We start from the raw sequence: 10694 nt of genomic DNA, 5'->3' as shown, positions 1-10694 counted from the left end.
ACGGAGAGTGGGGAGCGGTCAAAGATGCGTGCTCAGTGGCTCAGCGCAACGTATCTCACCGCTCAGATTTACTGTAGGAATGCACGAAGAATGCTAGGACATCGTTGAAGTCCAGCTCATACATCTTGTCTGGTGCTTTGGTATTTACAGAGGCAACAAGCACCTTAATAGGAAAGGCGTAGGGGGGGGGCCACGTTCCACAAACCGCGCGCCTCTCTGCAGAGGTGCAGCGCAGTTCTTCCAACGTTTCTCCCTTTTTCTTCTTGTAGTTAAATCCAACAAAGGCGGTGGGCGGGTGAGTGGGCAATGGGGGAGCGAGGGCAGTGGTCGAGAGCGACACTCTAGAGAACACAGACAACAACACCACCACCTCACGTCTCCAGCCCATAATGGCATCAAACCAAAAGAGAAGGGGAAGCAAACGATACGTATGCCACTAAAGTGGCTGGTAGGACTGCGAAGAGAAGAGAGGGTGTGGAGGAGGGAGAGGGAGGGATCAAGAGGAAGAGAGAGAGAGAACGAGCAACACGTACACAGATGCCCATGTGCACCGTCAATCACCTAAACCGTCTCCTCCCTCTGGCCTCCCTTTGTGCCTTCAATACGCTTTTTGCCGCTTGCCGCAGCGTGCCTTCACGACGGCACGTTTTTTCGACTTTGCGAGTCGCCACGTCTTCACAGTTGACTTGGACCGAGGCCGCATGACCACAGACGCGTAGACCTTCATTGCGCGGTGAGGTCGGACGGCCGGGTGCTTCTTTCCACTTCTTGAAGCTCTCGGCTTGTGTGAGGTGGCGCTTCGGCTGGATGCGGCTGCCGCTGCAGCGCGTATCCGCGCTGCAGCAGTGCGTCGCATGGGCTGACGACCGGACTGTCGCTGTGGTGTCTGATGTGTCTTGCGCCTCGACCTCTGTGTGGAGGCGGGCATCTTTGGTGAGCGGCTACGTTCTCTAGGAATGGAAAAGGCTCTCTGTGCTGCCGGCGTCTGTGGCCGGTGTGGGGGTTTCGGCTTCCGCCACCGCTTGAGCGTCTTGACCCGCGCTCTTTCTGACTTGGCCGAGGCCTTGTGGCGTCGTGGGGGTCTGTGCGTCACGGGCGCAAGCTTGGGTGAGCGTGGAGGGAGGGAGGGAAGATGCTGCTGCTGTGTTCCATAACGCCTGGGCCTCGATGGTGCTTGCACTGCCGGTCGACGGGGTTTTGTGACTACTGCGGGTGTTGTTTTAGCTTTTCTCTCGGCCAACTCTTGTGCAAGCGCCGCTGCCAAGGCCTTTGCATCGTTTTTCAGCTCAGCCACTCGCGCCTTCTCCGCCATCTCTTCCGCCTTTTCCTCCGGTGTGAGCATCAACGGCTCCGACGAGCTAAGGAAGTCAAGGGGATTCATGAAGCGACTGCGCACTGGCATCGCATCCATGATGACGTACGAGGGCGAGAAGCAAGGCTGAGATGTTGTCGTCGCCTTTCTAGACGCGCCGTTAGCCGTCGCCGCAACGACTCTGAAAGGCGCTGAAGACGACGCTAACAACGGCGCCGGCGACGCACGAGTACAGAGCTTGTGCTGCGTCTTCGCGAGTCGGCCAACATTTCGCACTAGTCTGGAGCCTCTACGCCCAGTCGGTTTAGTTTTGTAGCGAACCCTTGCCGCACTAACCTTGCGACGGGACGCAGCAGCAGCGTTAGCGGCAGCAGTGGTGCCTAGGGAAAAACCGCACCGTCGGTTGGGGGCTAAGCAAGCAGAGAAGATGGCGAACATTACTAGCACGATCGACCTCAGTGCCTATGCATGGAAGGGCGACGCAGCCCCACACAGGGAACAGTGAGTAACAGACGCAACGATGAGAGTCTCCGCACAAATCAGCCATGCACTAGCAGAAAAGGGGAAGACGCACAGAGGGTTTGTTGGTGTGTTTTCATTACGTGTCGACGCAGCTCGCCAGGCCGTGAGGATCCGGTTCGTGGGATGCCGGTGATGGTGAGGAAGTGCGGGCGTGTGGGGGTACAAAGACAATATCGGCGGAAGGAATGGAACAAACAGGGTCTGAGCGGGTAACTCTATCAATAGGCGAGGGCAGAGACTATGGCGATACTGTTGAGGAGAGTGTCTTTGCTGTGGCTGTAGAGGAGGCGGAGGATCGTGGGGTGCGTGAATATAGGAAGGGGTGGGGGAGGAGGGGGAGGGCCAGAGAAGCTCAGTTCTAGGAGCAAGAAAGAGGGAGATACACACGCTCAAAAAGAGAGTGGGACACGATCTATGATCTTATGGAATCGACGAGAGGGGGCGAAGACCAGAGAGAGAAAGTACGGAAGGGGAGGGGCGGTAGTGACGCCGCGTCGCTCTTGTTCTGTGAGACCTCTCAGTCCCCCCGTATATATATGTGTGTGTGTGTGTGTGTGTATGACCTCTATGTGTGTGTTGGCGTGGGAAAAGCAGCGCCAAATTCCTTTAATTTTTTTCTATGTTTTTTTTTTTTGGTTGTTATGGGAGAGGGGCCCACCAGCCTACGTTGGTGCCGAGGAAATGAGATGGCCAGATCGATGGTGGAGAAATACCGACCACCCCAGAGAGAAAGTAAGGAGGAAAGGGATGAAAAGAAAGAGACAGTGAGTAATGAGGCGACCACAGCGCCGGATCTCTCCAGCGTATTGCTGCTGCTCCCTTTTCCTTCCCTTTGCCTAGAGAGAGAGAGCGCACGTGTGCTCCTGGGGGCTTCTGCTTATATATGTATTCGCGTGTCGCACGCCTTTCTCTCGGGCTTCTCTTGCCGATCAGCTGTGCAGTTGAGCAAGTCGAAACACACAGTAGAGAAAGAAAAGCCGATGAGTATATATTCACACTGTGTCCATTCTCTCTGCAGTACAGCACATGACGTCAAACACCACTCGACTCCCCCACAGCCCTCTCACAGACCCCATCGCGTGACGCCAAGCAGTGCTGGACACACACGTTGCAGCAGTGCGCCGGCTCGGTCATCGGTGTACGACCTCTTGTCCCGAGCTCTGCCCGCCCCTCGCTCCGCAGGCCGCCTCACAGTCGCCCCCATTCTGCTGGTCGCCACCGCCAGGCGTGACTCGGCATTGGCAGGGGTAGGGGGGCTGCCTGGCTTCGCCACACAGAGAGTGGGGGGCACTGGGCCCTGAGAGGCCACGCGCTGAGTGGTGTCCCGGCCCCGCCGTCATCAGGGGTTGTGTAAAGCGAGTGAAACAATAGCGAGGAGCGCTAAGGACGAAAGCGAAAACCCCAGGCATACGTATACGCGAAGCTGCAAAGACGCATACAGCCACCTACACATCAGTGGGCTCAATTCTAGGGCGGTGAGGCAAGAAGGAGAGCGAAATGGGAGGACAAAAAATGAAAGGAAGAGAACACCGAGAGGAGCGGAAGAGGATGAAACAGACAGGCAAAGGGAAAGAAAAACGATAACATAATGAAAGGCCCAAAGAGAAGCGACGGTGAGTTTCACAAATATACACACACCCACACACGAGAAAAAGCTCAGCCATGGATATATGAATGACGAGAGAGGAGAGACGAGGCGCTCACTCGTTTACCGCCAGTGAGGGTAAGCAACGGACAACCGTGAGCCCTTTCCCCTTCTCTCTCTTTCGTTCTCTCCATGTTTGATGTACATACACATTTAATTATTCACACAAGAGCTTCTTTCAACGAGGACGCGAAAGGAAGGTGGGTGGGCGGTGCTGGAGACAGTCATTCAAGTGGGCCTAAAACAACTTGTACTAGACATGCGCGCGTGTGCACACGACGGTTGGAGGCCACCTATATATGTTCAGAAGAAAGAGAGGCGGCCCATGCGCTGTCGCCAAGTGTGTAGGTGTGTGTCCTACACTGGTGAGGCAGACGACAAAGAGACAGAGCGAAATCGAGCAGAAGAACAACAGATGAAGGAGAGAGGAGAAAAACGAATGCGGCGGCTGCCATCAACCATAGCAAAAAAAAAAGGGGAAAACATAGTACTGAAATGAGGAGCGCACGCGCACCCATATGTCGACCATACCTCCCCAAAAGCGATCGAGGGAGAACATGCACACGCCGAATGAGAGGGCACGATGGCTAGTGAACAGCAGTGAAAAGGAAAGGAGGGGGGGGAGAGAGAAAGCGTTTCCCAGCGACATCGATATCAAACCACAGCTGAGAGGCGTCCACGTACACATGCGCCAAGACAGACACCGGTGTTAAAGTGCACAAGAGAGGTGTACTTCATCAATGGCACCAGCGAGCAAAAGCAAAGACCAGAAAGACATAGCCGAAAGGGAGGGAGGGGCCAACGATAAGGAGAAGCGAGCGTAACAGCGAAGCGATAAAGCAGTGAACGAATAGGGAAGACACAAACAGCTACACGCGCGCACCCCCCCCCCACCCACACACACACACGGAGGGAAAAAAGGTCAGATAAAGCCCACATAGCAGAGACCCTGTTCACGTCAGCGGGGGGGGGGGAAGAGGGAGGAGGACGCTACAGCAGTGTGTTTGGATACGTGTGGGACACATACCCATCCCCAGACACACGCGTGCGGGGAAGTAAGTGGGCGTGGCATTGAGGATGCGCGTATATCTAAGAGGGAAAAGACGGCCTCTCTTCATGTTTGCAATGCTGGTGGCCAGCATACCAGAGCAAGCACGAGGAAGCACAGAACAGAGGAGGAATACATATACATGAAAGGGGTCAATTGCTGAATGCATATGCAGACAACAAGAAGAACCGACACGCTCATTGGGCACACTGCTGAAATTACTCCTGCTTCGCCGCAGTTGCTTATATTTCCTCTGCGCGCGTGTGTCTTCTGCAAACCACCCATCTTTCCGGAGAAGGAATAGCAATTCTCATGGCTCCCACAGTGGGCGCTCAGGAGCGAAAAGAGGGTTGAAGAACGAAGAAGGATGGATACGGAGGCAAGGGATGAAGCAAGAGAGGAAAGGCGCAGAAGAGATAGCACACACCCACACCCAAGGAAAGGAGAAGATATAAAGTTACGACATACATGTGCCCTAATTCACATCTTTACACGTAGGCATCTGCGACTTGTGCTGTAGCCACCGATTTGTTCTCTGTTCTGCTCCTCTTACCCATCCGTATACACCCCTTCAGTTGAGCGAAAAAAAAGAAGAAGGAAGAAGAGTGCGCACACATAAAGGCAGATACGCAGCAACAGCATTTTTCAGGTAGGAGGAAGATGCATCCTCAACACCAGGAGCCCAGTACCATCACCAGCGCCCTCCACAATAACACAGCGGCAAACCCCCCCTGCCTCTTCAAGGGAGCAACCGGCAGCATAAACCGGAGTGGGCGACTGCGAAGCGAAAGAGTCACGTCAACACGGCATCCAGAAACACAGAGAGGTGAGGTAAAAGTAGTGGACACACCTCAGCTTTGTTTATTCTGGGGATAGAGGTGGAGAGGGCTGGCCAAGAGGGAGAGAGGGGCAGTAAGGGGACAAGAGAGTGTGTACTCGATCCTTGCGTGTGTGCGTGTGTGGGGAGGGGCGCACCAGTTCTCCTTGTCCCTTTCTGACTCACCCCCTTTCCCACTCTGTATGTTTGTCTGCCCGTGCCTTGTGTGACTTCATGTCACCTTACTGCATACCTTCATTTTGCAACCCCTTCCGAGCCTCTTTCCTCCGCTCTCTTTCTCTTCTCCCCTCTTGCAGTCTCACCCCTCCCCTCCTCTCTTCCGTTCCGTATCGAAGACGACGACAACCATACACGTACCCATCCTAAGTTGCACACACAGCGAAAAGAAGAAAAAGAAGTAAAGGGGAGTAGGCGCATTGCGAGAGAAGAAGGTGGGAAGGTGGAGGGGGGTGGGGAGAGGGGAAAGATACACAGGGGGAGACACACACACACTGGCACATACCGTCTCTCATCATCATCTACAGCAAGATCGACGACTGCATCGCGTAGCACGCACGTGTGTGTGTGTGTGTGTGTGTATGTGTACACGTAGTTGCAACATCAAGCAATTAACAAAGAAACAGAAAAGCGAAAGAAAACGAAAAGAGCATCAGTCGGCGTATCTGAACGGAGGCAGTGGGGGCTGAGGGGAGTGCGCGATGGGAAGATGGTGATGGCGAGAAAGGAGAGGGGAGGCGGCGAGACGCACCGAGGCTGATTGAAACGTGTTGGTCATCATAAAAAGGCGGATGAGCCAAGAGAAGTGATGAGATGCCTATGCGCGTCATGTAGGCCAGTCAGGTGAAGGGGGAATACTGCGAAGGAAGAAGGAGAGGGGCGGGTCGGGGGATGGGCCAGCTGACTCAGTGAGGGCGCTCCGAGAGAGAGAGAGAGAGGCAACGCTGCAAAAGCCCATCAGCCGCTTCTCCCTCCTTATCACCTTTCAAGTATCCACACCCCGTGCCACGCATGCGGAGGCTCTGTCTTCGGTCCTGTGCCGTGCGCCCCTCGGCCTCTCTGGTTCCACCATGACTCGGTATGCATTACCCACGTCGCTGCCCTCTTTCCTGCCCTTTCTTCCTACCATGGCTTCTAGTAGTATAGGTACCCTATTTCCTCCAACACGTCGGCGTCACCTGACAACCACCGCCTCGCGCCAATATGGCTGGATACATCAGCCTTGCCTGCGGTACTAGAGGGGATGAGTGGCGACACGGGTGGACTTCCTACCATCGAGTACTTGTGCACGGCGTGATTGCCAGCCGGCAACTTCGGCTGCGACGAATTTATGGCGTAGTGATTATTCGAGTCAGGGAGGTCTGACTCGCTGTAACCGTAGTAATTGAACGGGTCTCCCGGCCATACGCCGCCGTCGTCATCGCCGTTGATGGCCGACTGCAGGTTGCTGTGGCTGGAAGGGGTGCTGCTGGCTTGACTCGCAGCCACAGACATGGCTGGCGGCAACCTGTCCTTTGTGAGCGAGTCAGGGGCGCTGCTGCCCATTCGAGGGGACACCGAGGCGGAGTGCTTCAGTGAGTTCCCAGAGGCGCTCACAGCAGCTGTCTTGCTTACACCGTTCGCAGGTGGCTGTTCGGCTGCGGAGCTGGCCGTGGTAAGCGGCGTCTCTGTGCCGGATGGTGTTGCAAGGTCTTCCACTGTAGCAGTGGTAATGCTAGTACCGCTTACCAAAGGTGGGGAGCGTGCCGTTACAGGGGCCGTTGCCCCGCGTGCAGCCGATGAAGTTGTTGCGGTCGCGGTGGCGACAGTCGGTTTTACAGGTGTGAGGTTGGTCAGCAGTACAGTGCTGGGTTTCTTTGGGGCACCAGGAGTGACAGATGACTCAGGTGCCGATCCTGCACTCTTGTTTGGCGGCATTTCTGATGCGGCCGCCTCACTGACCGTCGTACCCCGCGCATTCTTCGCAGTGCCGGGATTCTTCAATGCGCCGTTCTTGGGCCGCTGTGGCTGTGGTCGATGATGTGCGGGTGCTGCGCTCGCAGTGGCAGGGCCCAGCAGCGGTGCTGGCACTCGGTGAGGATGGCGGCCGTTTGAGTCGATGATCGGCACAGCGGCGTCAGATGGCGTCGCAGAGGAGACCGCTGCTGCTGCTCCGACGCGCTTCAGGTCAGCTGGTATCTTGCTAGTGGCGGTGGGCAAGGGCGGTGTGGCGACTGCGGGGGCCCGCGCTGCGGGGCGCACGGGTGCGCGACCGCCCAGAGAAGGCGAGGCGGTTGGCCTGTGAAGAGAGGATGGGGAGAGTTGCGCTGCAGGCTTAAGGCCCGCCACGGCAGCAGCAGCGGCCGCCACCCACACCGTACCGCCAGCGTTGGTAGGGAGTGTCTGGTCGGTTGCGAAGTGTGGGGCCACGATAGGGGTTTTCTCCGATGAAGGCTGACGAGACTCTACGGATGACTGACTTGTGACGACAGTTGCAGCTGCCTTGGCCTTGTCGATGTTCGGAGGTGTCACACTGGACCCGTGCTGCGTGCTGCTAATGAGGGGGAGCGGCGGCGCTGGGCGGGGATTGGTTTCTGCCAGCGTGGTGGGTGCGACAGTGGCGGTGGCGCCTTTTGGCGCCGCGGTCGTAGTCGCTGCGTTAGTCTTGACGTGCGCAGAGGCTTCCTTCGCTGCCGTGGCCAACACGACTCTTGTGATCGGCGACGCCACTTTTTCGCTCTTCTTGTCCTTCGTGGCCGAAGCGGTGCGCTGACGATCCGAGGGCACAGGAAGGGTGCTCTCACCCTTGCACTTGAGACTTACCGCCGTGCTGCTGCCAGAGTCCTTCGACACACGCTTCGTCACACAGCGCTTAGCCAGCGCATCACTGCCCTTGAGGTGCTCTCGTTCTGTGCCTGAGCGCACTTTGGGCAATGACGTTTCCGCAGTCTTCGAGACAGCTTTGGTGGCGCCAGTGCCACTGCTGGTTCCAGGCACCACCAAAGAGTGTGGCACCGGCTTGTGCACACCCACCACTTGTCTGGGTCGCGTTGGTGACTTTTCCTCTTTCCTGGCGGACGCCAGTGGAGTACTCTTCGTGGGTGTTCGCGTTGTGGCTGCCCTAGGCTGTATGCTCGTGCGACGAGAGAACGTACCTCCAGTGGTGCCTACAGGTGGTGTCTGGTTTGCTTGCTTGAGGACGGTGTCTGCCACTGTGAGAGTGCCAATCTCGTAGCCTTGCTTATCCAAGTCGTCCAAGTCTGTTGCCATGGTGGCTGAGTTGCTGGGCATAGTGACGCTGTTGCTGGGAGTGGAAACGGCATTAGCCGACAGGGCGTGTGCCATACAGCGGGCTAGACTGAAGGAGCCCAAGACATTGTAGCAGACGCCCGCATCCGGCATGGTTGCTTGCTGTGGATGACCCAGTGTGCTGACTAACAGCCCATCACCTGGCACGTTCGATGCCGACGCTTCCGGGTACAGAAATCGACCACCAACGCCTGCGCCAAGGAGGCCGCCAATGCTGTGGCGACCTGCCGAGTGATTTTCTGAAGAGGTGATGAAGTTGCGCGCGTGCGCTCCCAGTGCGTCGTGGAAAGCGCTGTACTCCAAGGTGCTTTGACCACCAATGCCGCTCTGCGAGTTCCGCCGCATCGTGCTGTACTCAGCTTCGTCGTCAGTATCGCTGCCACCGCTGTAGCTGCTATCGCTGTCGCCGTCGTCGTCGTCGTCACTGTCAGAGCCGCGCGAGGAGCTACTGCAACTACCACCGCTGCCGCTGCCACTACTGTACTCATCGGAGTTGTCTCCACCGTTCTCCTTGCCATCATTTCCGTTCACGTCATTGGGTCTTCTCATGTCAAAGTAATTATTGTGGGGGCGATAGCGGCGGCGCGTAGGCTTCCGTGCCGCCTGCGACAGCTTTGGTGATCCTTGATGCTCCACGATCCCGCAGTGATGAGAGTTTATCGACTTAGGTGTTCCCTTCCCCTGCTCCTGCTGTGCACCTCCGGCGGAGGATTCGTTCTCAGACTGACGTTTGTGCATGGTTGGTTGCATCCCTTTCACACCGCCAGGCTTGTCTTTGCTGTGTGGCTGCACGCTTTGGAGCTGTTTCCTGGCCGCCTTCTCACGCTCCTTTCCCTCGGCATTGTCTACCGCCTGTCGGCAGAGTTTGCCCTCAATAGTGCCGGTGTCGCCCAAGAGGTCCCCTTCAGGGCGGCCAGTGGCCTCGGGCAAGCTGCTCTCCGATGTCGCTCTCGACCCAGCGCCATTTGCGGAGTGACTGTTGCCTTTACCCTTGGAAGCAGGGTCGTGATTGACCCTGCAGAGGTGCCGCTGCAGCTGTTGCTGTCGCTGGGGCGGCACTCCATTCGTTCTTGACCGCGGGGATGCTTGCGCCTGTGCTGGTTGTTGCTGCTGCTGAGGATACGGCGGACGTGGATTCGCCATGCCCAAGAAGGGAACATCTGCGCCCTTCTGCTGCCATCCGCCGGCCGCTGCTGCGGGGCCGCTAACCAAGGCCGGGGCCGGGGCGAACCCTGGGACTTCGCCCGACCCTTTGGGATTCTCGAAGGTGCCCACGAAGCCCGGAGCTGCTGCTTCCGCTTCCTTGTCCATCCTCGTCGCCGCCTTCGACCCTATTTGCTTCAGCTCCTCCGGCACGTTTGCATGCTCGTCCTCGACGTCAAGGTCGATGCCGCGCGGGCTGTCGACAAAGCGGATTTGCGACACCACATGTGACCACCAGCTCTTCTTGCATGGTGTTCGGCCAGGGCGCGACTCCGCCCACTCTGGTCTCTGCGGGGAAGTGAGGTTCACATTGTTGCCAGGGCCAGGCTGCTGCCGCTGCTGGTATTGATGCACGCCATCTCCTCCATGGCCAAAGTAGCGGTACTGCTGCGCGATAAAGTTGGGGTTGTGCATGCTAGGGTTCACGCCAGAGTACATCTGATGCGCGCCTGGATTCCACATGCCTTGGGTCTGCTGCTGTTGATAGTACAGACACTGCTGCAGCTGCTGATGCATTGCCATCATCTTCGCGTCTGGGTGGGCCCCACCGCATTGGTTCTGGCGATACGGGTGCATGCCTTGCTGCTGCTGTTGCCGCCACGTAGACCCATCACCTCTTCTGTCGTTGTACATCTCTTTTCCTACAAACAGTGGCCCTGTGATTGACGAATAGCGGCTTTCCCTGCCGGCTTATCGCGCCTGGGAATTCCCGTCTGCTGCAGCTTGCAGTGGCAGAAGCTGGCTCGCGCACACTCCCACACTCGGAGATACGGATGTGTGGATGGCTGGGTGATCGAGCAAGGGGGTGGCAGCAGCAAGTCTTACTCTCTTCACACGCCGC

General features: G+C 57.1%; 2 protein-coding genes across 2 annotated transcripts, besides 1 other annotated feature; both read right to left on the bottom strand.

Annotated features, from left to right (window-relative positions):
- Positions 1-598: 598 nt before the first annotated feature.
- LPMP_205240 (hypothetical protein) lies at positions 599-1402 on the bottom strand (the record flags this gene model as incomplete). Its single annotated transcript, XM_010700421.1, has 1 exon — positions 599-1402. One exon carries the CDS (start codon positions 1400-1402, stop codon positions 599-601), a length of 804 nt encoding a protein of 267 aa, XP_010698723.1.
- A 1431-nt stretch (positions 1403-2833) lies between these two features.
- Positions 2834-3179: a repeat region.
- Positions 3180-6496: 3317 nt separating this feature from the next.
- Positions 6497-10486, bottom strand: LPMP_205230 (hypothetical protein; the record flags this gene model as incomplete). Its single annotated transcript, XM_010700420.1, has 1 exon — positions 6497-10486. The coding sequence occupies one exon, from the start codon at positions 10484-10486 to the stop codon at positions 6497-6499; it is 3990 nt and encodes a 1329-aa protein (XP_010698722.1).
- Positions 10487-10694: the final 208 nt, after the last annotated feature.

The sequence above is a fragment of the Leishmania panamensis genome, assembly GCF_000755165.1.
Source record: "Leishmania panamensis strain MHOM/PA/94/PSC-1 chromosome 20 sequence".
Lineage (NCBI taxonomy): Eukaryota > Euglenozoa > Kinetoplastea > Trypanosomatida > Trypanosomatidae > Leishmania > Leishmania panamensis.
Note: the sequence above shows the minus strand (reverse complement) of the source record. Positions and strands in the feature narration are given on the sequence as shown.